This window comes from Ursus americanus, chromosome 2 (assembly GCF_024610735.1).
Source record: "Ursus americanus isolate L20-20 chromosome 2, mUrsAme1.1.p, whole genome shotgun sequence".
Lineage (NCBI taxonomy): Eukaryota > Metazoa > Chordata > Mammalia > Carnivora > Ursidae > Ursus > Ursus americanus.
In genome coordinates, this window is record NC_142128.1 from 106,257,275 (window position 1) to 106,280,042 (window position 22,768).

The window sequence follows — 22,768 nt, forward strand, 5'->3', positions numbered from 1 at the left end:
ACATAACCTTTTCTAAACCTTCTTTGCCCAACCCCCAGGGAGAGAACAGTTTACTCTATAACAGAGTAAAAGTATTCTCTTTTAAAGCAGATTTTCTAACATTAAGATTTCTACTGCTTAATCTTTCAGGGCAATTTGAGAGCACCTGAAATTTAGAGAGAGAAGTAGGAAGGCATAAAGAAAACAAATGTTATCCTTTTGTAAAACTACAGGTGACGAACATTAGTCAATAAAAATACTCAAGTTACTCTAAATTGTTAGACTTATTCCAAACCTACAGAAGAACGTTAGCTTATTTTATACTCACTCCTCACACCTGGATGTCTGTCTGTGCTTTAAAGAGGAACTGTTAGGGGCGCCTGGGTGGCACAGCGGTTAATCGTCTGCCTTCAGCTCAGGGCGTGATCCCGGTGTTATGGGATCGAGTCCCACATCAGGCTCTTCCGCTATGAGCCTGCTTCTTCCTCTCCCACTCCCCCTGCTTGTGTTCCCTCTCTCGCTGGCTGTCTCTCTTTGTCGAATAAATAAATAAAATCTTTAAAAAAAATAAAAAATAAAAAAAAAAATAAAGAACTGTTACATGCCGACCACACAAAGAATGCAGCAAAACATGCTTTCCGGAATGTCAGAGCTTTTTATCATCAACAGGCTCTGTCTTTTTTGGGAGAAGGTTATGCACTGCTTACTTTTAGTTCATGTATTATTTTGCTAACAAAAATTCAGCGGATTCTGGTCTCCTCTCCACTCTGACTCCAAAAAGAAGGAATGACTTATATTTATATCTTGGAATTAGACCAAAAAGGAAAGAATGAGGTGCAAGAACCAATGATAAGAAATCGATAAATCAAAATAAACACTAATTATTTTTTAAATAATTAATTTTAGGATTTAAATCAAAGTGAAATCCCGATGGCAGACAGCAATAATGTATCAGTTATGAAAAACTCATGTATCTCATGTTTGACAACGTAAAGTCACTCTTCAAAATGACATTCTCAGGGAAGAAAATCACACCGGAAATTTTGAAACAGTTGGCACAGGGCTACGTTTTCCTCTGGAGGTATTCACAGACTTCTCAAGGTTTCCAGGGAACCATAGATTTAAGGGACTATGTTTTCTCCTTTTTTTAAAGTAGTCTTTCTTTTTTTTTAAGATTTTATTTATTTATTCAACAGAGATAGAGACAGCCAGCGAGAGAGGGAACACAAGCAGGGGGAGTGGGAGAGGAAGAAGCAGGCTCATAGCGGAGGAGCCTGACGTGGGGCTCGATCCCATAACGCCGGGATCACGCCCTGAGCCAAAGGCAGACGCTTAACCGCTGTGCCACCCAGGCGCCCCTAAAGTAGTCTTTCTAAGTGACATGAAAATTTTCCTATTAAGAAAAAACTTGTATATTAAGGAACATTTTGCAATAAAATTTCGCTTTTTAAAAATAATTATTTGGAAAATTTTGCAATATGTTTATATTATTTTCATAAGCTATAGATTAATAATATTTAATAAGATGACTGGAATCAGAAGAAATTTTTCATAGAAGCCTTATGATCATAGGAAATTTTAAAATTTCAACTAATCTCTAAATATATTGTTGTTATACAGAAGACTAACAGGTGACCAATTCTATAAGGATAGTGTAATTAACACATGAGTTCAAGAGGAAGAAAGAATAATGCAAATTCCTCCCACGAAAGAACTTGTCCGTGTATTTTTCTTGGATATTCGGAGCCCACTGGATACATTCAGAAGAGTGGTTAACAGTTATATTTTTAAATGTGGATATCTACATTTCAGAATTATATGATTCATGAATATTTAAATTTATGTTAAAAATTTTAGAGTCAAATTTAAAATAATGCTTTTTTTCCCTCCCCCCTGAGGTGAGTGCATGAGCAAAAGCTTTTAAAGTCCACACTTCCATAGAGTACATCCTTGGAGCAGTGTTGGGCATGACAAATTTCAGATACAAGGATACTAAGACTTATTCAAAAATAATACCCAGAAAAGCATGGTTTAATTTTTTTTTATTTCAAGCCCCATTATGGGAGAAATATATAAGATTTTAACATAAACTAAATAAATAAGGGGAAAGAAAGGAAATAGAGTTCTACTGAACTCCTATATATAAAAATCCATCTGTTGCTTTACCTAGAAGTAGATTTTTTTTTTCTTAAGGATTTCTTCATGTATAAGTATCATAACGTATTTATTCCCATACTGCAAAGGAGAAGAAAATCAAAGAAAAACTGAGTCATGTGAAAATTCATGGCTAGATTAACACAACTGGTCCTTTAAGATTCAGCAAACGTATTGGCCTCCACTGCACCCAGAGCAGCGGGCCATCCGGCTGTGCGGGCCAGGCAGCTGTCTCTCACCCTGGACTGTGAGTTGCTTGAAAGTTTGAGGACAAAATCTTCTTTCCTGTGTATCCCCTGTGCCTAGAACAATATCCAGGATCAGTGGGTGTTCAATAAACATTTAACTGAGTGAGTAATAGAATGAATGAGGAGTTTTGATTCCTGGGGTTTACCGTGTGGTCCAACGCATTATATGCGCTTTAAAGACGCCAACTATCTATGCTCAAATTGAAGAACAGTGAAAACAATGTGAAATGTAAAATTGTTAACAGCAACAATTTTAACAAAAATCTTAAACAGTAACATTTGAAGTGACCATCTCTGAATTTCAGTGAGGACCTTTATGCTTGCCCTATAAGGCTTGAAATTACAGTTAGGTGGGCATAAAATAGCCCTTCTCCTAGAACATCAAGAGAGATTTTAAGGGACAAAATTGTGAGATGTCATAAGTCTATCAAAATGTGTCAGATGATGAAGACAAATTAGAATACTAGGTTTTAATTTCATATTCTAAATGGACATATAATCATTATGAACCTCAAAAGGGAATAGAAGCCAAGTGTATGAGAGAAACGTAAGATATGCTTGGGAACCATTTACATAGAATTATAGGCTACGTTATACATACTCTGATCTAATTAGTTTGTATGAACACTAAATAAAGAAGCAGCGTGATGGATTTTTACCACAGACCCTCCGCTAGGGCCAGCACCTTGCTAGACGATAACACTCCCCATTCTTGCTAAGTCTCTGGGGTACATGAGGAGCTTTTTGTCCTAAAGCCTTGAGCTGAGACCTGCCTCTTCCATTTGCTAGCTCTGAAAACTTGGGCTAACCTATTGCATCCTGAGCCTTGTGTTTCCATCTAATAAAATATATATATATGTATTTAATATATTTGCTATTTATACATTATATATATAATAAACCTATGTTTTGTAGCTCACACCATTACTGTCAGGCACAGAGGAGATGAAGAGGAGACACATGGAAATGACTTGTGCACTAAATCGGCTTGGGAAATAATGGTGGTTATTCACTTATCTATGAGGTGTATAGCAAACATTAAAAATAATTATTGTTTACCTATATATTTGTCTCCTCCCAGTTAAACATAAGGATTGAGGCAACACTGACTGAATTGTTTATCTCTGTATCTTGGTGCCTAGAACCTTAGTTGGCACAGTGAATGAACAAAAGAGTACCTTTCAATTGATAAAAAGTTATATCCTACATTTGAAGAAAATGCATCCATTTTTACTTCTTAATACAGTTTGGCTAGTCATAGCTTAAAGAAATGAGAGCATGAAAGAGAAATTCTAAGCTATGAGTATACTGTTGAATATTTAAAGCAGAATTATTGCCAAGGTCCTGAAGTCAAATTTTAATTTATTTCCAAAAATTATATGTGCCTTTGAATCTGAGGTATACTTAGAATTTTCATCAGACTTGGCTAAAACGCTGATTATCTGTTCCACTGCAGATACATTTAATCTTCCATTTGCATAATACCTCATACGTTTTCAAAAGTCCTTTACATTGATCATTTCCTTCAAATTTCACAGCCGTCCTATAAAGTCCGAAAAAAATACATTAAAATTCCCATTTGTTAGGAATCAGACTCAGAAAGGACAGAAAACTTTGTCACCCGCCTAGGAACAGGCCTCACTTACTGACTTTGAGGATGCTGTCTCATCCGTTCATCTGTCAAAGTCCTAGCTTTCACCTACGGTGTGTTTTTCTTGTGTTTGTGGAGCAATCTGGTTCATACCCGTAATTAGGATCATTTACCATTTGCAGCCTGTGGTGCTGCCCTGGTCACAGACCACTTTGCTAATATGCTTTAGTCAAGACGCCTCTGGGGAAGTTGAGTGGAAGGAACCTATCAGAGGTTCCAGAGGAAGGGAAAGAAATATAACAAACAGGTAAAATTGAAGAGCAAAATCAAACTTTATAGAAGTTAGCGGAGCAGGTCCTTAGATGTTTAGCGAAGTTCTGTCTCCCCCTAATCCTGATCTGCCTCCATCAGGCTGCTTTACCGCTCTTAACCTTGTACTGTCCTGAACACCCTCAGCCTCTTATTTCAGCTGGGAGATGTATGAAACTGTTCTCCCAGTTACTTTACATTTTAGGATACACCCTTGATTCAGAGTTTGTACTGAATATTTCTCCAAATAGAATGGGTTTTTCCAGACAACTGGGTTCACATTACAATTCAGTGGCTGAGTAGCTGTATACTTGAAAAAGTTAACTCTCCGTGCCCAATTTTAATGACAATACCCCCACCTGATAGGGTTGCTTGAAGGATTAATTGGCTAATTTATAAAGCAAAGATTCTGTTCTTCTCCTCGTGTAATTATTCCACATAGACCCCTCTCATCCTGAGAGTCTTAAAATCTTTGTAAAAGTGGTTCAGAAATACCATGAAAGTTAAATTATGGTATTTTTATTATGCTGTGTTAAAAAAATAGATCCACTATTGGTTTAAAACCCTGCTAAATGCTACAAGCAACAGAGGTAATGGTGCCACATACGAGTGGGAAGTCAGGTAATCGGCCGTAGATAAGTCGCAGAGCTTCTGAACGTCTCGTGGGCATCTTTGTAATCATAGAGAAGACCTGTTTTACTCGCCAGTCTCCAACAGAGGGCATTAGACACACACACATGCACTTGACTCCTGTTCTTCGAGGTGGGTCTGTTCTATAAACCTGCCACAAATACGTGATCAGGGAGTACTGAGCTGTTGCTCCTAGGGGAAGGACAGTGTTCCGTCCCTGCAAGCCTCTGGTCACACCATTTTGCCAACTGATCAATACAAAGACCTTTGTTGTATGTGTTTTTCTTTCAACAGACACCTTAGTTCATATATATGTTTGACTAATAGACACGGACCCTACAACCAGCGGCATCCTAAGTCGTTCACAACCAGCGTTTATCCCATGTACACATTGTCTCCCAAAAGCACGTCACAGTCTTCTTGCATTTAGGAACACTGGAAGGCTCTGTGGCACTCTTCCTGGGACTCACTTTAGACAGCAAACACACCCAGAAAGGGCACAAAAATGCAAAAATGTGGCACTAAATGGACCCTAAAAAGGACGGTTCTTGACTGAGTCAGCTGGAACAGGAAGGCAGAGCGTTGCCCCCGCCACCTCGACTGAGAAAGCCTGCGCCCTGCAGCTCTGGACAGCTCCAAACGGCTGCAGGTGATCATAAAAACACCGCGAGTGGAAACTGGAGAGCTGCAAATAAATTTCAGCAAGCAGGCAAATCAGCAAATAATGATGATTAGCTATAATTTTTAAGAGAAAGAAAGAAAGTAAATTTGGGGAGAATAAAATATCCACAGCAACTTCAGGAATTACACATTGCCGAGACTCATGAGCCTTAGAAAAGCAATCAAACCTTTTCGAGCCGCGGATATATTTACAAAGAAAGATAAACAGCTCTGTTTCATTTGTTTAGCAATTTAAGTGGTTGGAGCCTACGATCTGTAATACAATTTGTGGATGAATGCGGAGAGAACGGGATTCAAATAAGATTCGCGGTGACAGTAATAGTTCCTACATTTAGGAGCAACATTCTCAGAAATTAAGAAAAAGGGATGCGTGTGGAAACAGATGCGAAGGACCACTGCCCTTCTCAGCACTTTCTGAGAGCTGATGGGGGGCTCCCATTGCCACTGCCTTCATAGTTTACGTGTGATTAGTATCTGCGGTGTGGCCATAACCCAAGAACCCTCTGATTCGCCGAGTTCTCTTTGTATGGCTCTGGAGAGGATTTAGGCTTTCTGGATTTCACTAGTACGGTCAATTAAGTAAAGATGACAACACCTTTTTTTTTTTTCTCTCTGAGATCGTTGATGTAAGGCTCTGGATAAGGTAATACGTGTTTAACACCCTAAAATGTTGCAGTCTGCATGGTAAAATCATCCAAGGACACTTCCTTTTCCTTGAAAAGGAGAGAGAGGTCCACAGCTCTAACTCTTCTCATACTCAGTGCTTGGCTATGATCCCATGGGTCTCCCAAAGGGATTCTTTCTTCTCAAGGCTACACCTTCCTGGCAGGTGTTGGAAGATTTACACGGTCCAGGTGTTAAATGACCTCAGTAGATCCCTCTTCTGTTGATTCATCTTTAGTCAGGGTATTCGATCTCATACATGAGTGAATTCCTTCTACTACTTGCAGTAGCATGGTCTTCATTAACATATATCAGAAAATTTGGGGGCGCCTGGGTGGCTCAGTCCATGAAGCGTCTGCCTTCAGCTCAGGTCGTGATCCCAGGGTCCTGGGATTGAGCCCCTTGTCAGGTTCCCTGCTTAGCGGGGAGTCTGCTTCTCCCTCTGCCCCTCTCCTTACTTCCGCTATCTGTGCTCTCTCACACACACACTCTCTCTCTCAAATAAATAAATAAAATCTAAAAAATCTATAAAAAACATATCAGAAAATTAAATAATTTTAAGATTATTTTTATCATATGTTCTCTAGTTAATTTTCTGTTAAGATTTCATTTCTCTTTCAGTTAATTAATGTTTGAGTTGCTGTTCATTTATAAATTTAAAAAAATAAAATTCCCTAAAGTATTGTTATTCCTTAACTTTCATTTCTACAAGTGCATTTCTAATGGTTGAGTCATTAAATGAGTATTAGATTTTATAGGACTGTATTAAGTTTAAAATAACTTCAAAGAATTATTTTGGAAATTCTGTTTTTGAGGAAGATAAGGAAGGAAAGAAGATCTCTTTCCTTTAGAGTGAAATTAAGGATAATGTTTTTAAGTTTTTTTTATTATAAAAAAATCCAAAAATCTTTGAGGTCTTAAGGGTATGTTTGTTTAGATATAATCACGAAATATATTTGCATCTTGGGATGGATGTAAGAAGCAAGAACTGACTTGTACACCATACTTCCTGGAAATTGTCCAAAATTTCTTCCCCTCCCCCAACCCCGCATGGAATAAGAAGAAAAGAAAGCAAAACTAGAATAGAAAGAATTATTAGGACAGTGTGGAAATTGGAGAATGATGCCATATACCACTTACTTGAAAAATGTATTCTGGAGTCAATAGAATTTAGCCAAATGAAAGGAAGATGGTGACATCAGACTTAAAATTTCTCTTCTCAAGAAATTAGGGCAGCTTTACAGAATTGGATGAAGTTCTGACCAACCCCATTAATGATTCATCGATGCATGAGGGCTGGAGATAAAAGTCTTAGGAAGGCAGAGAAAGGCTTGCCCCATCTTGGATTAAGGTTTCTTAGGCTTAAACAGAGCACTCAAAGAGACAGCCCTATACCTTGTCTGATGTTTTGTCTCTGACCTAGATTTCATAAAGCAGCTCAGGCTCTCAGACATGCAGGGAGCAAGCCTAAGAGTAAAGGGGAGGAACTAGGGGAACAACGCAGTGTCCTTGCAGGGTTGCGATGCTGGCTGACAGTTACAACAGCAAACCCAGGATTCACTAGGTCAACTTCACCAGTGTAGTGGCCTCATGTCCAAACTAAGTGAGCAACGCCAAAGGAAACCAGAAATAAGAAGGGTAGCCACATGGTTAATAGCTCTGGTTTTTTTGGAAGATCTGAGCTGTGATAGAATACTTTCAGCAAATCTAGATTTTTTAAAATATGCCAAGTCAACGTTTTTCTCTCTTAATTGTCTAAGACAACAGCCTTCCCTCCATGCCCTCCAGGATCTAAGTAATTGTGATAAAAGTAATTTCCAAATGGATTATGAATACTATAATTAATTTTTTAAAAACTATAATAAAACATACAATAAACTCTAGTCACTAAAAATTTTAGAAAGAAATATATTATTTTCTTCATCATTGTGGGGGAAACATTAGACAGTGTTTATTTCTGAGGCTGAAATTCAAGAAAAATATATAAAACGTTTGTTTAAACACATAAGAATGGCCACTAATGGAACGGTAAGTTTTATGACTTCTTAATTATTAAAAGGGGAATTAAAGAAAACTCATCCCATGTAACAAAAGGTAGAAAACAAAGAAATCGCAATCACAGGGAGAGATAGATCAAGATATAAGAAGAGGAAGAACAAATATAACTTACAAGAATGAATGTAATTAAGTTCATCTTTTAAAATAGAAGGTATCTTTAGCGTAGGTCATAAATAAAATCCAGTAATATCTGTCTGCAAGGAAGATAAGGAAAGCATGACGCCTCTTTCAGTTAGAGTAGGTTGGTAAAGCAGATATACCAGGCAAACACAAGTAGAAAATGAAACCAGGGCTTGCAATATAGATCAAATGAAAATAACCGACGGTACGAAGTATTAAATAGAGCCAAATTAGTGAAGGGGGCAATCCATACTCATCTTTTTTCATTAAAACCTTTCATGTGAAAATACTGGAAATCTAAGAGAACAGATAAACATAATGAAATTGTTCCACTTGAATGCACCTCTCTCAAGCCAGATCGGCAAAACTCAAGTCTGGCATGAAGGTGAGGATATTGGCATATTGCTGGGAGGGTAGAGTGGGCAGAAGTTTGGCAGGGTCTTAAAAATTCCGACTGTGCCTGTCCCGCAAAGCCCTGCTACCAATTCCAAGGATATACGTTGATCAGAGCCTATATGGAGTCGCTATTTGTTAACAGCTCCAAAATATGGAGGCATTATCTCACTTACATACGGAATGTTAAAACACACACACTCATAGGTAAAAAGGAAAAGATCAGAGGCAAGGGGTGAGAGGTACGGGAATTGGAGGAATGAGGTCAAAGTGTACAAAACATCATTTATAAGACCAAGTTCTGGAGATGTCCTGTCACCGTGCAGACTATGGCGAACACCGCTCTATGGTCTGTTTGAAAGTTGCTGAGAGAGTAGATCCTAAAAGTTCTCATCACAAGGGAAAAAACCTTTTTTTTTTTGTATGTGGATGAAATGATGGCTGTTAACTGGACTTACCGTGGTGATCATAATTATGTGAGTCTTGTCATTACACTGTGCACTTTAAACGCATACAGTGCTGCGTGTCAGTTATGTCTCAATAAAACTGAGAAGAAGAAAAAAGAAAGAGCAAAGGAAAACAGTCCAAGAATTAATAATAGGTGTATGGCTTAAACGATGAGTGCTGCGTTCACAGGATAGACCAGCGCCGTGAAGACACATGAGCCACGGAAAGTGCCTGGGTGGGTCTCAGTACGTCATGTGGAGTAGAAAAGCAGGTTGCAGAAAATGCACTATGAATGCTGTATGTATATATAAATATATAATTTAAATAACATATAATTTAAAACTAAGTGTTTGCTGAGGTATACTCAATATTGTCTGTATCATTTATTAAACTTCTCAAAAACATGGGGAAATATATTTCCTGCATATATAGATATAGATATAGATATAGATATATCTGATATTAGTTTCTTAGAATGTCATTAGAATGTATAAATGGGCTTTAAGTCTAATAAGGAAAAGCTAAATCCCCCAAGAGAAAATTCAGCAGCCGTGACTACCTAATTCGCAGAAGAGAAGAGACAGGAAAAGTTTAGTGGTGTTTTTACTCAGCGACTATGTCCTGACCATCGTGTGGGCCAAGTATGTTCCAGGCAAGGGGACACAGGGGCAACCAAAACAAGCAGACCTCTCCGGCTCACGGAGCTGGCATTCCCGTGAGGTGGCAGCCGGCGGACAGAAGCTAATACGCTGCCTCCGTGAACGGATACCGAAGTTTTATGTGAGGAGGCAGAAAGTTGTGTGGAGGAGGACGATGGGAAAGGGGCTGTGGCAGCGGGGACAGAGGTGTCGCTGAGAGCACGTGTCTGACGGGGGCGCGGCCGCTGTTTGAGGTCAGTTTGCCAGCGAGGTCCCAGGATGATGAAATGGGCACCCAGGGACTTTGGTCATTAGTAGAAGTGAGGTGAGATAGGAAGTAGATGAAAAATGGGGAGTTTGAATACAATGAAATCTGATTTAAGTCTTAGCAGAACAACTCTGATTGTTTTGCTGAAAATGGACTCTCCAGAGTTTAAGCAAGACATACTCATGCTTAGACTATGGAATTTGGTTACACAGATCAGAGGACTTGAAAGGTACATACCCTCTCGTTCAGCAATGACACTTTAGGAAATTATCAAATATCTAAAAAAATAAACACATAGGGGCGCCTGGGTGGCACAGCGGTTAAGCATCTGCCTTCGGCTCAGGGCGTGATCCCGGCGTTATGGGATCGAGCCCCGCATCAGGCTCCTCCGCTGGGAGCCTGCTTCTTCCTCTCCCACTCCCCCTGCTTGTGTTCCCTCTCTCACTGGCTGTGTCTCTCTCTGTTGAATAAATAAATAAAATCTTTAAAAAATAAATAAATAAATAAATAAACAAATAAATAAATAAAATAACAAATAAACACATAACCATACGTACATGTTTGCAGAAGCATTAGTAAATAATTGCAAGACAAAGGACATAATCCAAGTGCCCAACAATAAGGACTCGTTTAAATATATGATAAATGGATTATCATGAAATGATTTTTCAGGGTGTTACAGAACAACGCTGATTGATAAGAAGTTAGCCAATTATAACATTAGAGGCTAAAGCTCATAAGATAGCATGTGTAGTACAGTTTTAAATAAATATATGCAGATAACGTTTTTGTATAAATACAGATATTCATGTGTATGTGTGTAGATATATAGAGAAGGGAAAAGCCAAATGATGTGCCAAATAATGACAGAAGTGAGATTAGAACGATTTTTTTCTTTAGAATTTTTTTTTCTGCGTCGTCTTCACTTTTACATGAGGGATAAGGATTTTAAAATTTAAACTATTTCAACTCCAAAGTAAAACAACCTGTGTGCATCATTTTCAATGGCAGTGCATTTAACCGAACGAATACCCCTGCAGCCCTTGCCCCCTGTGTTCCTGTACCCACAGCATGGAGGCTCACATCTCTGCGTTCATGCTGTTTCCTTGGGTTACGTTCTCAGAAGCGCGGGTCCTGGAACAATGGCCATGAATGTTTTAAGGCTTTCTTACGCGTTGTCAAAATCCTTCCCGAAAAGACTTCACCGTTGAGGTGCCCACCGCGGTGCTGTTTCACTGCTCTACGGCCAGAACGAGTTATTGTCGCCCAAACGTATCTGCTCTTCTGATGAGTGGAAAGTGATTTTTGTAACACGACGTTGACATGGAGATCCAGCCAAAGTGTGAAGTGGATCAGGAGCAGGCGTGAAAGTGCTATTCTAGACTGACTACAAATTGTCACACTAGCTGCTGTCCCCTCCCGCTGCGCACATTAAAGGGGAACATGTTGGCTTCAAGACTGACTCTGTAGCTGTTCAGATGTCAGGAGTCTTTGCCCCAGCAACCCAAGTGGGAAGAAGGAGTGGGGATGTCCCTCATCTCAAGCCCCATGACAAAGATTTCAAGGGCTTTCTGAGAGTGCTTGACGGGACGCACCAACTCCTGGGGACACAACGGATCACGAACTCCAGGCATTGGAGTTACAAGAGACATGAGACAGGCCATCTAGTTATGGGTGGAGGAATTAAAAGGAAGTGGCTATGTTCTGTGGTCTACTTTCAGGGCAAAGAGTGCATGAGTGTTTCTCTCGTGTGTAATTTAAGCCATATACGACAGCGAGTCCTGTCCTAGAGAACAGCCTGGACAGGCAAACACACTGCAGAGAGAGGCCAGAGGTGTAGTCCAAGGGCTGTGGCAGTGGTCAGCCCCTACAACGGCGTGGCAGGTGAGAGATTCCCAGCAAGGCTGGCGTAGGGTTTCTCCAAAGCATCCCACAAAGTAACATGAGAAACATAATCAGCTTTAAAACTCATCTGCCAAGACCAGAGAATGGCCACACGAGATCACCACACTGGTGTCAGTCAAACAAGAATGGCAGCACCCGCTCTCCTCTCCTTCCTCCCTATACTCCAACCCCAGGAGGTTAGAAGCCTTGGTCAGCAATACTTGCTGGGGACACAGAACAAGGTGAACAAAAGAGACAGTCACGCTTCTCTCACAGAAGCTGGGGGAGAGGGGAAGACCTTAAGACTTTACACCAGGCTTGAATCTTTGACGATTCCTTGGGATGGTCCCTCCATAAATTGGGGCTCTTTGAATTACCTGAGTGACAAGCAAGACTGTAGATGCTGCTTGAGTTTTTATTCAGGGACTGGGGAAGGATTCGCTCACACAGTAAACTTGAAATAATTAAAAGGAGAGTTTCATAACAATATGTATTACATTTTACTAATTTTGAGAATTAGCAATTTTGAAAATTACTAATACTAGTGGAAAAATAAAATTCCCATGATAGATTGTAGAAAGATGTGTTCTCAGATCATCTCCTGGGTTCTTAGTGTCTGTAGTCATGTTAGAATCGGTCCATGGTTTGCTTTCTCCTTGCCTTGACCTTCAGAAAGGAAACATTAGAGGACAGAAATTGAATACACAGCATCAGCGCTTGCAGAGATCTCAGATTTTCTGCGTAAGATATTTTCTTAGTGATATCAGCTGGAGTTGATCAGAAACTGAGGGTTTTTGCACTACTTAGTGCAATGGTGGTAATTATAAGGACAGCCCCGGAACTAACCTTACCAAAAGTCATATTTGACAGTCCTCATCCAGCAGATTTATTCAGCATCTAACATGTATAGCTTCTCTTGAATTTCATGAGACTCAACTATCACATATTATGGAAAAATTACAAACAGTGTCCTGGAAATCAGGACTATTCCAGAGGGCTCTGAATGTCTTGATATTATCATAAGCGTTGCTAATAATCCTGAAATAAGTAAAGAAATGTGGTTTTTCAGTGGCGGTGCCATTGTAGAACTCTCTCTCTCCTCCCTCCCTCTGGCACCTGTCCCATAGATCTCCTGCCCAAGTGGACTTTCCCTGGTAGCAAGGATACTGAGTCCTCAGGAAAATGGAATTAAAAGGTGGTTATGTTGTAGTTAGGGAAGATGTTATAGTTTCTCTCTCCTAGTGGCAAAACAGTTGATGACGGTGAAATGTAGCAAAGGAGATGACAAGAAGCCTTCAGTTTATGTTAATAGAGTTACCAACTTTCTAAACATATCTGAACATATCTATTTTCTCATAAATACCACTATGTTTGAATTTCAGTAAAAATGTTACCAATTATTTATTTTTGTCAAAAAAATATAAAGATAGAAAATTATTACTGGAAAAAAGTGACAGAGACCAAGATGTCTTGATTTCTAATGCTGTATTTTTATTTTTAATGAGTTCCTCCAGTTAATAAGCAGGCAAGAAGTGATTGATTTTGTTTTCTTTCAGCGGTTTACCTCTGCAAGAGAACAATGCAAAACAAGGCACGGCTGGAATTAGCAGACTATGAAGCCGTAAGTACCCAGGACCTTCTGGCAAAGAAAGTCATAAAATGAACCGGAATAAGGCCTATGGTCATTTCCAGAGACTCTGTTGACTTTCCACCCTGGATTTTAAGGACCAGATTTCCAGGATCAGGCATCATAGTGACTCAAATCCCTGACTTGCTTGCTTCGTCTCGTCCTTCATGTTGGGGACGGTGAACTTCTAGACGCATAACCTCACAGGAGAAGGGAGAAGCATGTCTTGCTAAACTCGACTTAAGTGCGAAAACATTTGATGTGTCCTGTGTATAGTGAAGACATCCAAACTTAGAGAAATAAAGGGCATTTACTTTGAGTAAACAGCTTTTGCCAAACCTTCAGGTTGGCCACCATCAGCAGATAAAATTAATCTGATGTGACTTGTTCAGACAATTGCTGTGCTGAGATTTACTGACTTTGAATCCCTGACTAGAAACGGTTAATAGGCTGTGGAGGGTTTACATTCTTGTCAGGAACTGGATAGACGGACTGAAGCATTAGTAGAAATGCATTGCTTTCCTGTTGCCCACTGATATGGGCACAGAAAAATCCAGGGGGTTAGTCTTGAGCACTTTTTTTATACAAAGTAATTTTCGCATTTTAGATGTTTACTTGTGTTCTCTAAAGTCAATTGTTCATAAAAGCAGTATTTGTGACAGGTTTTCCTGTTTCCTCTGACTGTTAATCTGAAGATGAGCTGCATTCAGTGGGCATGACTTATCATTCAGAAGGAGTACACTTACGACTTTAGAAATTCTGTACTTGCTCTCTTGATACATGCACACAGTAGGTGAATGAGCAGTGAGCCCCAGAACGTCTTCACCTGTGCTGTATTTTCCAGGAGAGTCTGGCCAGGCTGCAGAGAGCTTTTGCTCGGAAGTGGGAGTTCATTTTTATGCAAGCAGAAGCACAAGCAAAGTGAGTCCTTGTGAGTCTTTTGGAAAATTTGTTCACGTTGTGGCCTTTTGTCCAGAGAGGTGCTACAGTTAACATTACTCACTATTCATTGTTACCATGTTGACAGAGTGGACAAGAAGAGAGACAAGATTGAAAGGAAGATCCTTGATAGCCAAGAGAGAGCATTCTGGGACGTCCACAGGCCTGTGGTAAGCAAATGTGCAAATGTTACCTCCAGTTCATAATCTGAGCCTTTGGAAACTGAGGGATGCCTGAAAAAGTGAGGAAACGATATGGTAGCCCAATCACTCTTCACCAAATCTTGGTGATTTCGTTAAGAAAAGATTGCCACTTTCGTGTAAGCTAACCAGAATTCCGTGGTGTAATGTTTAATTTACAAAGCTATGCATCTCTCCACCACAACATCACTCTTGGCGTTTGAGGTGCTTGACACTTTTATACCCTTGAAGGAGAAAAGACGGCAACACGGCAGTCTTACGTAGACCATGTGACTCAGAGTAACAAATAATGAATGTCCTTGATTAATACCAGAAAGCTTTGTGTAAGGGATTCAACACTGGTTATGAGCATCATAAGAAAAAATGTCTAATCTCATATGTTTCTTTCTATTTTGATATTATGTGTTTGTCTTTTATATATTTCTTTAAATATAGACAAGGCATTAGAGAATAATATTTACATAAATACAGAAAAAATATCAGGTTCACAGCATGAGACAAATCAAGACTGATGAGAATATTTTAAAACCTTTCCTCTCAACTACCTTCAGGATCAGACCAAAGTAGGCCTGCTTTCCAAAGATTTCTTTATATATTGTGTGTGTGTTTCAATTTTAGATAGCAATGCAGTTGTTAAATTCTACATTGAATTTTTTTCTCTTTAAATTCCCAAAAGAGTAGAATTAGGATTAACTGGCTCCCCTGCTCAATGTTCAGCTCCAGTTTTTTGCTCATGGTGAAAAAGGATTATGAGGTCATGTGCATAATTGTTGCAAGAATATGAAGTAGGATTTTTCCTTGTTTGTTTGTTTTAAGCAGTCTCTGGAAACGAGTCAATACATTATGTTCCTGTGTGTATCCACTTTATGCCCCCAGACATCTGGTGGCCCATCTCTAGCCTTGTTCACCTTCGATGGCCCGCAGCCTCCTGGCCACCTAAGAGGACTCGCGCCGTGACTTCCCTGCACTGCCCACATCCGTTCCATGGCGAACACTCAAGCTCACAGAGCGTGTGCATTGATCCCACCTCCACCCACTCCTCTGCTCCATCCCCTCCGAGGTCCTCAGCTGGTCCCTGGCCCTCCGTGTGCCCCTCTTGGAGGCAGAACCTGTTCCCAGTTGTTTTGGCTCTGTCCAGTCTTCTGTGTGTCCTTACAGCAAGGAGCACATAGGAGTGCTCTCCAGGGGGTCCCATGATGCATCCCTCACTAGGCTTCCGATCAGAAAATCATTCTGAGGCGTACCCTGAGGGAGAACCACCCTGAAGCCAAGGCCTCCATCTCCCTTACTCAGCTTCTAGGTGCTGAGGATAGCAGGTGCTGATGTGGGGGACGCTAATCTGTGGGCTCTCTCTTAGTATCGGTCTTTTACTGCTGAACTCTTGGTTTCTGCTACACTTTCCACTTTATTTAGCTATTCGTCGGGAACTTGGAATCTGTGTCCTAGGTTTAGGCAATAGGAGAATTACAAGGACATGGCCTTCCTTGATGTTTACCAACGAGCTTACCTGGGATGATCTGATTGTGTTGACTCCCCTCTTCAAAGGGATTATTCTCTACTCACCTCTGAAACTTGTCGAACTCTCTGACGGATAGCCTCTGTCCCCAGCTTGTTAATGCATCAGTCCTGTAGCCATCTGCCAATGCAATGACTAAGCACTGTTTCCCTCAAAAGCCGTATCTGAACGTCCTGAAACAGTCTGCTTGTGCAACATCATGCGAAAATACCATTTATTCTGTATCGATATGTGCCAGACATTTTGCTGCATGAAATGTTGATTAGAACATAGTCCTTGATTCCTAAAATTCACGTCCAGTGGAAGCATTTTACGAACAGAGTCACAAACACTTTAAGACAGACATGACTGCACATTTGTTTTCTGGGGGAAATACAGACGGTCATGGATTTACATGACTTGCTCGTGTCCACACGCTAGTAGCAGCAGAGCCAAGCCAGAACCAACCGTCTCCTACTCCACAGTCTGAGTCACAGAGGAAGGGGAGCCATGGGGAAGCAGAGGGGCTCCAGTTAAAGAAAGCAGTGGCAGCAAGAGTGATACCCTCACTGCGTGCCTCCGTGCTGCAAAAAGAAGGGATGAAGAGTTAGTAGGACTGCGCCTGTGATATGGCCGTGTTTACAGGCGTCTTGGTATAGGTGTATTTTACTTGTATATTTTACTCATGGTTTTTGAATATTCTTTTCTCATTCATTTTGCTGTTTTCAAGAGCCCAGAGTTCAAGCCATCTTTCAAATTGTAGGCCCCGCATCCCAATCTTGGGGAATCCCACTGCCAGATAGAGAACAACATGGTCAGGTGTGCTTAAACAATATGAACCCTGAAGGACCAGCTCCAGTGCTGTTGATACAATACTATCTCCATGTTCAGGATAATCTTGTGTAATCTAATACTATTTCAAGAACAATCTAACATTTTTATAAAGATATAAATAAATCTAGTTTACATAAATTATTCGTACATGAGAGAGATCACAAAGAATGCCCTTATTTTTATTTTGGTTTTAAAAAGACAAATTATAAAAATATGAACTGACCGCTATAAGTCTTAAAATCTGGAGATCGATATTCCCATTAGAATTTTAAAAACCCTCTATTCAAATTTCACAGATTTATAACACAATTTAATTGAAAGGCTTTTAAGTTACAAAATTATATTTTCCTGGATTGGTTTAGCTTCATCAATATATAAACTATCTTTGTTTTCAAAAACCAGAAATGGAGTTATTTTAATAGTAATATTTATTGACGTTTTTCATTTGACTTCTTCTTATACAATCCTACTAATAACATTTCAATAAAAAAATATAACAGGGAACAGTTAATCCTCATGAAGCTTTTACTAATTCAAGGTGATCTGCTACATTGTGTTGTTTGGTTTGCTTTGATTTCATCTGGCTTTACTCTGGCATTTATTCAATCAAAAATAGGCTGAAAGACATTAGCTAGATATGTGGTAGGGAAAGGGAAATCTCAGACAGCAACTCAGAGTCTTTAAAGTATACTTTAAAAATTAATTTAAATTATTATAGCATATTACATGAATTTCCACTTGAAGATATAGAAAATATATGTAATATGATTTTACTTGTTAAAAAACCATGAGGTCACTTAACACAGTAAAATCAATCTATTGCACTTAACTACCATTATGAAATCAATCTAGCTTCTCTGAGCATGCCATGTTTACTGCAGGAAAAATAAATAAATAAATGAAGTCATTAACACCAAGAAGGACTCTTCAGTTGTCAGGGATTCCAGATAGAATTGTCAAAAGCTAACTACTCAAGAAGATAGTGGAAGAAATACACCAAATTGTAGTAAATGTCAAAGGAAATTTGGAATTTGTGTTAATTAGTATATGTAATGTCTCAATATTTTTATGAAGCCCTTCAAGGGCTAATGCATTCATAGTCTGTATTAACAGAATTTTGGGAACTAGTTTAATTGAAGTAAAAATTATGCTTGTCACCGTGCTAAGGAACTCAATTTTAGAGTTTTGTACTCAGTTCTAGAAACCGTACTTTAAAAAAAAAAATGTGGTTGAACTGTAGTTGAGGTAAATAGTGAAGGGGCAAAGTCAAAAATAAGAAGTAAAGAAATTGTGAAATTAGTAGAGATTAGAGGCCATAAGGATAAGAGGACCCGGAAAAAGTGCCTTCATATTTTGGAAATTTAATTAGGTAGAGTTGGAGTGAGGCTTATTTTTTTACCCCATGTTGGATTCTGGGTGACCAATGTGGAAAAAAAAATGGAAAATGAAATCACAATATAAAAAAGAACTTAGCAAAATCAACACCCAAAAAACAAAAAATCCAGCCAAGAAATGGGCAGCAGACATGAACAGACATTTCTCCAGAGAAGACATACAAATGGCCAACAGACACATGAAAAAATGTTCAACATCACTTATGATCAGAGAAATATAAATCAAAACCACAATGAGATACCACCTCACACTGGTCAAAATGGCTAAAATGAACAACTCAGGAAATAACAGATGTTGGCGAGGATGCAGAGAAAGGGGAAATACTCTTACACTGTTGGTGGGAGTGCAAACTGGTGCAGGCACTCTGGAAAACAGTATGGAGGTTCCTCAAAAAGTTAAAAATAGAATTATCCTGTGACCAGCAATGACATTACTAGGTATTTATCCATATAAAAATAGTGATGCAAAGGGGAAGATAATAAGATGGCAGAGTAGGGGCACCCTAAGTGTGTCTTGTCCCTTGAATACAATTACGTAGTTATCAAATCATTCTGAACACCTGAGAAATCAATCAGAGATCTGAGAAAACAAATGCTGCACATCTACAATTAGAACAGTGACCACCGTTTGGATGGTAGGAGGTGCACAGACTTGAATCCGGGGTGATGTAGCTAACAATACGGCAGTGGGGAGGCATTGAAACTACAGATAGCTTTAGACAGTATGGACATTTTGACAATATTAATTCTTCCAAGCTGTCAGCACAGAATATCTCCCCATTTATTTATGTCTTCTCCAGCCTCTTTCATCAGTATCTTACAGTTTTCAGTGTACAGGTTTTTCACCTCCTTGGTTTAAATTTATCCCAAGGATTTTATTATGTCTGATGCTATTGTAAATAGGATTGCTTTCTTTCTTTTTCAAATAATTCATTGTTAGTGTATGTTTATTTTTTATCCTACAACTTAATCCTGCAAATTAATGAATTTCTTGATTAGTTCTAACAGGTTTTTGGTGGACTCTTAAGGATTTTTTATATATAATCATGTCATTTGCAAACAGAGACAGTTTTATTTCTTTCTCTCTGACATGAATGCCTTTTATTTAGTTTTCTTGTCTGACTGCTCTGGCTATGACTTCCAGTTGCATATTAGCATTTTTAATGGTTTCATTGACAGTAACTTCAGAATACTTGTTTTACTGTTTGTCAGATCACAGTCTTGAGGAGCAGAGAGTATGTCTTAAATGCTTAAATGTTGCATGTAGGATACAATTTAATGCTAAATTTTGAATTGAGTAATTGAGAAATTGTGGAAGTATGAAATTTGCAAAGGATTTTTCTAAAAGGTGGTTGCAGATTTGGAATACAGAGTTTGTTTTAGGGCATGCCGAGTATGACAACCTAACATCCAGCTGGAAATGCCAATAGTTGCAGATATAGGACAAAGTTTTTAAGGGATGTTTTGGGGTTCTCAAATTAACTTTGAAAATCATTAATTGAAGGGTAATAATCGAGGCCCAGAGGCGGGAACATTTTGTCAGTGGAAAGCAACTGGGTCAAAAGAGGATTAGTTATCAATTAGTAAGATTTCTTAATCTTTTTTCTTCCTTATATATAGTCCCATAATTCTGGGAGAGGTGCTTAAACTCTCTATACATTTTTTTTCTTCAAATAAATCAGTATGAAACAGTCTGATGAAATGTGTGTGTATGTGTGTGTGTGTGTGTGTGTGTGTGTGTGTGTGTGTGTGTGGTGTGGGTGTGTGGTGATTTGATTTATGTATACGTTGTGAAAGGACTCCCCCCACCGTGTTAATTAACACCCACTTAGAGTTAATCCAAAGAGCTGCCAGGGAACACTGGCCATTTTAATTCTGGGCATATTCAGATGTGTGCACTGAGAGGTAGAGTTGGCCATATATAATGTGTCACCCTTCTGCTAACCTTGAAAATTCGCCATTGCCCAGTGGGAGCTCCAAAGTTATACTTTGCAGACAGTGCTACAAAGGAACATTATTTGTAACACAAACTGTGGAGCACAAGACCACAATTACAAATACTCCTGCAGACACGCTATGAGAGACGTCAGCTTGGCACATTTCGTGTTCTCAGTCGTCCAGGGCTGTGGCGTCCCGATCGCTTCTCTCGGGTCCGCTTGGACCTCCTTCATGCCTAAGGTTGAGTCAGTGTTTCTCCCCGGGAGAAGATGCAATTGGAAAGTTATCGGTTAAAGGACTTGAGACAGAAATTTGAGAGCATCATGTCTCAGTGAACTTAATGGAAAGAGATGGTGCAACATGCTTGTCATCCACTCGGGTTTTAAATTCTGTGTATTGTATGTTGTAGGTGGTAGTCGGCACACTAGGAATAGAGGAGGAGGAAGGGCTGGAGGTTTAAACTCTAGGTGTTATGTTATTGATGGTGAAGGTTATTCCTTGATTGCATATTTTTTCCATGGCCAAAATCTATTATTTTGTGTGTGGAATTCATAGCTGATTCCCTTTTAGCCTAAGGTGGGGTATTGAGTAGGCCCAGGGTGTGATTTTCACACGTGTGAGAGCAGTCATCTAAATTGTCTCAATTCCACTCAGCCTCAGAGACAGAGACGGACGTCTCTCTGGAGTAACTCCAGAGAGGAGACTGGATGTATCCCCACGGAGAACTTGACTACATTTTTTTTTAGTATGTTTCATAATCAGCATAGCTTTTCTTACATTTTCCATTTCTAAAATAGATAACATGCTTTTGAAATTTGGTGTACATTAAGTGACTGCTCCTTTTTCTTATTGGATCAAAAATTGAATCGATTTTGCAGGCTGTTGTTATTGTGAGGAGTGGTGGTAAATTTTCAAAGAATTTCTGTCGTTGGCTTCATTAACTCAAATATTAAGAATTTTGGTATTTTTTCTATGAATCGGGACCAAGAAGCTGCAGCCTATTTTATGTTTGAGAGAGTATTATCGAGATAAAAATAATATATTTGTTATAATTTAATAAAAATATTTGTTATAATTTAATACAAATAATGTAATTTGTTATAATTATTTCATTTCATATCATGTTTGGTTATCTTGAGGAAAAAGTTCCTCTAAAAAGGTTTCCATTCCACTATGGTAATTTCTGATAAGACTATTCTCTATTTGCTACTTTAAAGAAATGGTTGCAACTTGGATACACTCTCTATAGCAGACTATTTTCTTCAGGAGAAAATATATTAAGTATTTTTTTTGTTTCTGAGAAAACTAGGTCTGGAAACCTCTTAAAATGTGCAGGTATTTATAATATCTTATTTCTTCATATGATGTCCTACATTTTCTCTCTCCATTTTAAAATACTTACAAATGGCCCAGAAAAGACCTACGTGATTGTGTGATTATCCTGTAATTGCAGACAATAGTACTTGTCATCTAGGTGACCTAACATTGGTCTTTCCCCTCATCAAATTTCACGTTCCTGAAAAGTGGCACTTTAAAGCAACAAAAGCCCCCAGCCATCCCTGAGACTGAATGTGTTTCTGTCCTTTAGAAACGGGGAAAGGCAACATTGATATTAATGATTTTTTTTTTCTGGTCTTAGTTGGGTCTTTAGTTTCCTTTGATTATGAAGGAAGGGAATGAGGTCCTGTCCTCTTGGGTCCCTGCAGCTCTCTCCCCAGAGCAACGGCAACACTGGGAGAACCAATACCTCTGTTTCCCCAGTGATGGGAAGGAAGATGGGTGGTAGATAACAGTGCCCAGAGAACATTCAGCAGGGGCCGGTCAGTGTTCTGAGCACCTCACATAAATTACTGAGCTCAGCCAGTGCTCACAGCAACCCCAGGCAGTACGGCTATGTTCTCCTCTCAACAGATGAGGAATCCCAGCCACAGGACACTGGAGTGGCGCAGGGCCCTACAAGCGGTAGTGGGGGGCTAGTACCGAACACTAGGTGGTCCTCATGGCCCTCTGCACCTCTGGATAAAGCTGGTATTGGCACAGAATGAGATCGCCAACACATTTTCTTTGTAATCTTCACATAACTCTCATGCAGGAGCAAAAGTCACTTTTCCTCTACACTTCGGAGCCCTCGCTGAGACGTCTACAATAAAAGACAGATTGAAGGAAAGAAAAACAGAAGTTTGTCACATATATACCTCACGTAGACATGAAAGATACCCAGGAAAAATGAGTAACTCCCTGAGGTAGCTTAGAATACAGACTTCAATACCATCTTGAC

The 22,768-nt window shown here is 39.3% G+C and overlaps 1 protein-coding gene across 2 annotated transcripts in view; it reads left to right on the plus strand.

Moving 5' to 3' along the window:
• The window catches only part of RGS7 (regulator of G protein signaling 7), a 550,126-nt gene that overhangs the window by 465,715 nt on the left and 61,643 nt on the right, over positions 1 to 22,768 (plus strand). For both annotated transcript variants that reach the window (XM_087859757.1, XM_087859761.1), the window contains exons 7-9: positions 13,620 to 13,684; positions 14,535 to 14,611; positions 14,718 to 14,799. In XM_087859757.1, coding sequence (XP_087715883.1) covers positions 13,620 to 13,684; positions 14,535 to 14,611; positions 14,718 to 14,799 — 224 coding nt within the window. The remainder of the gene's footprint in view (positions 1 to 13,619; positions 13,685 to 14,534; positions 14,612 to 14,717; positions 14,800 to 22,768) is intronic.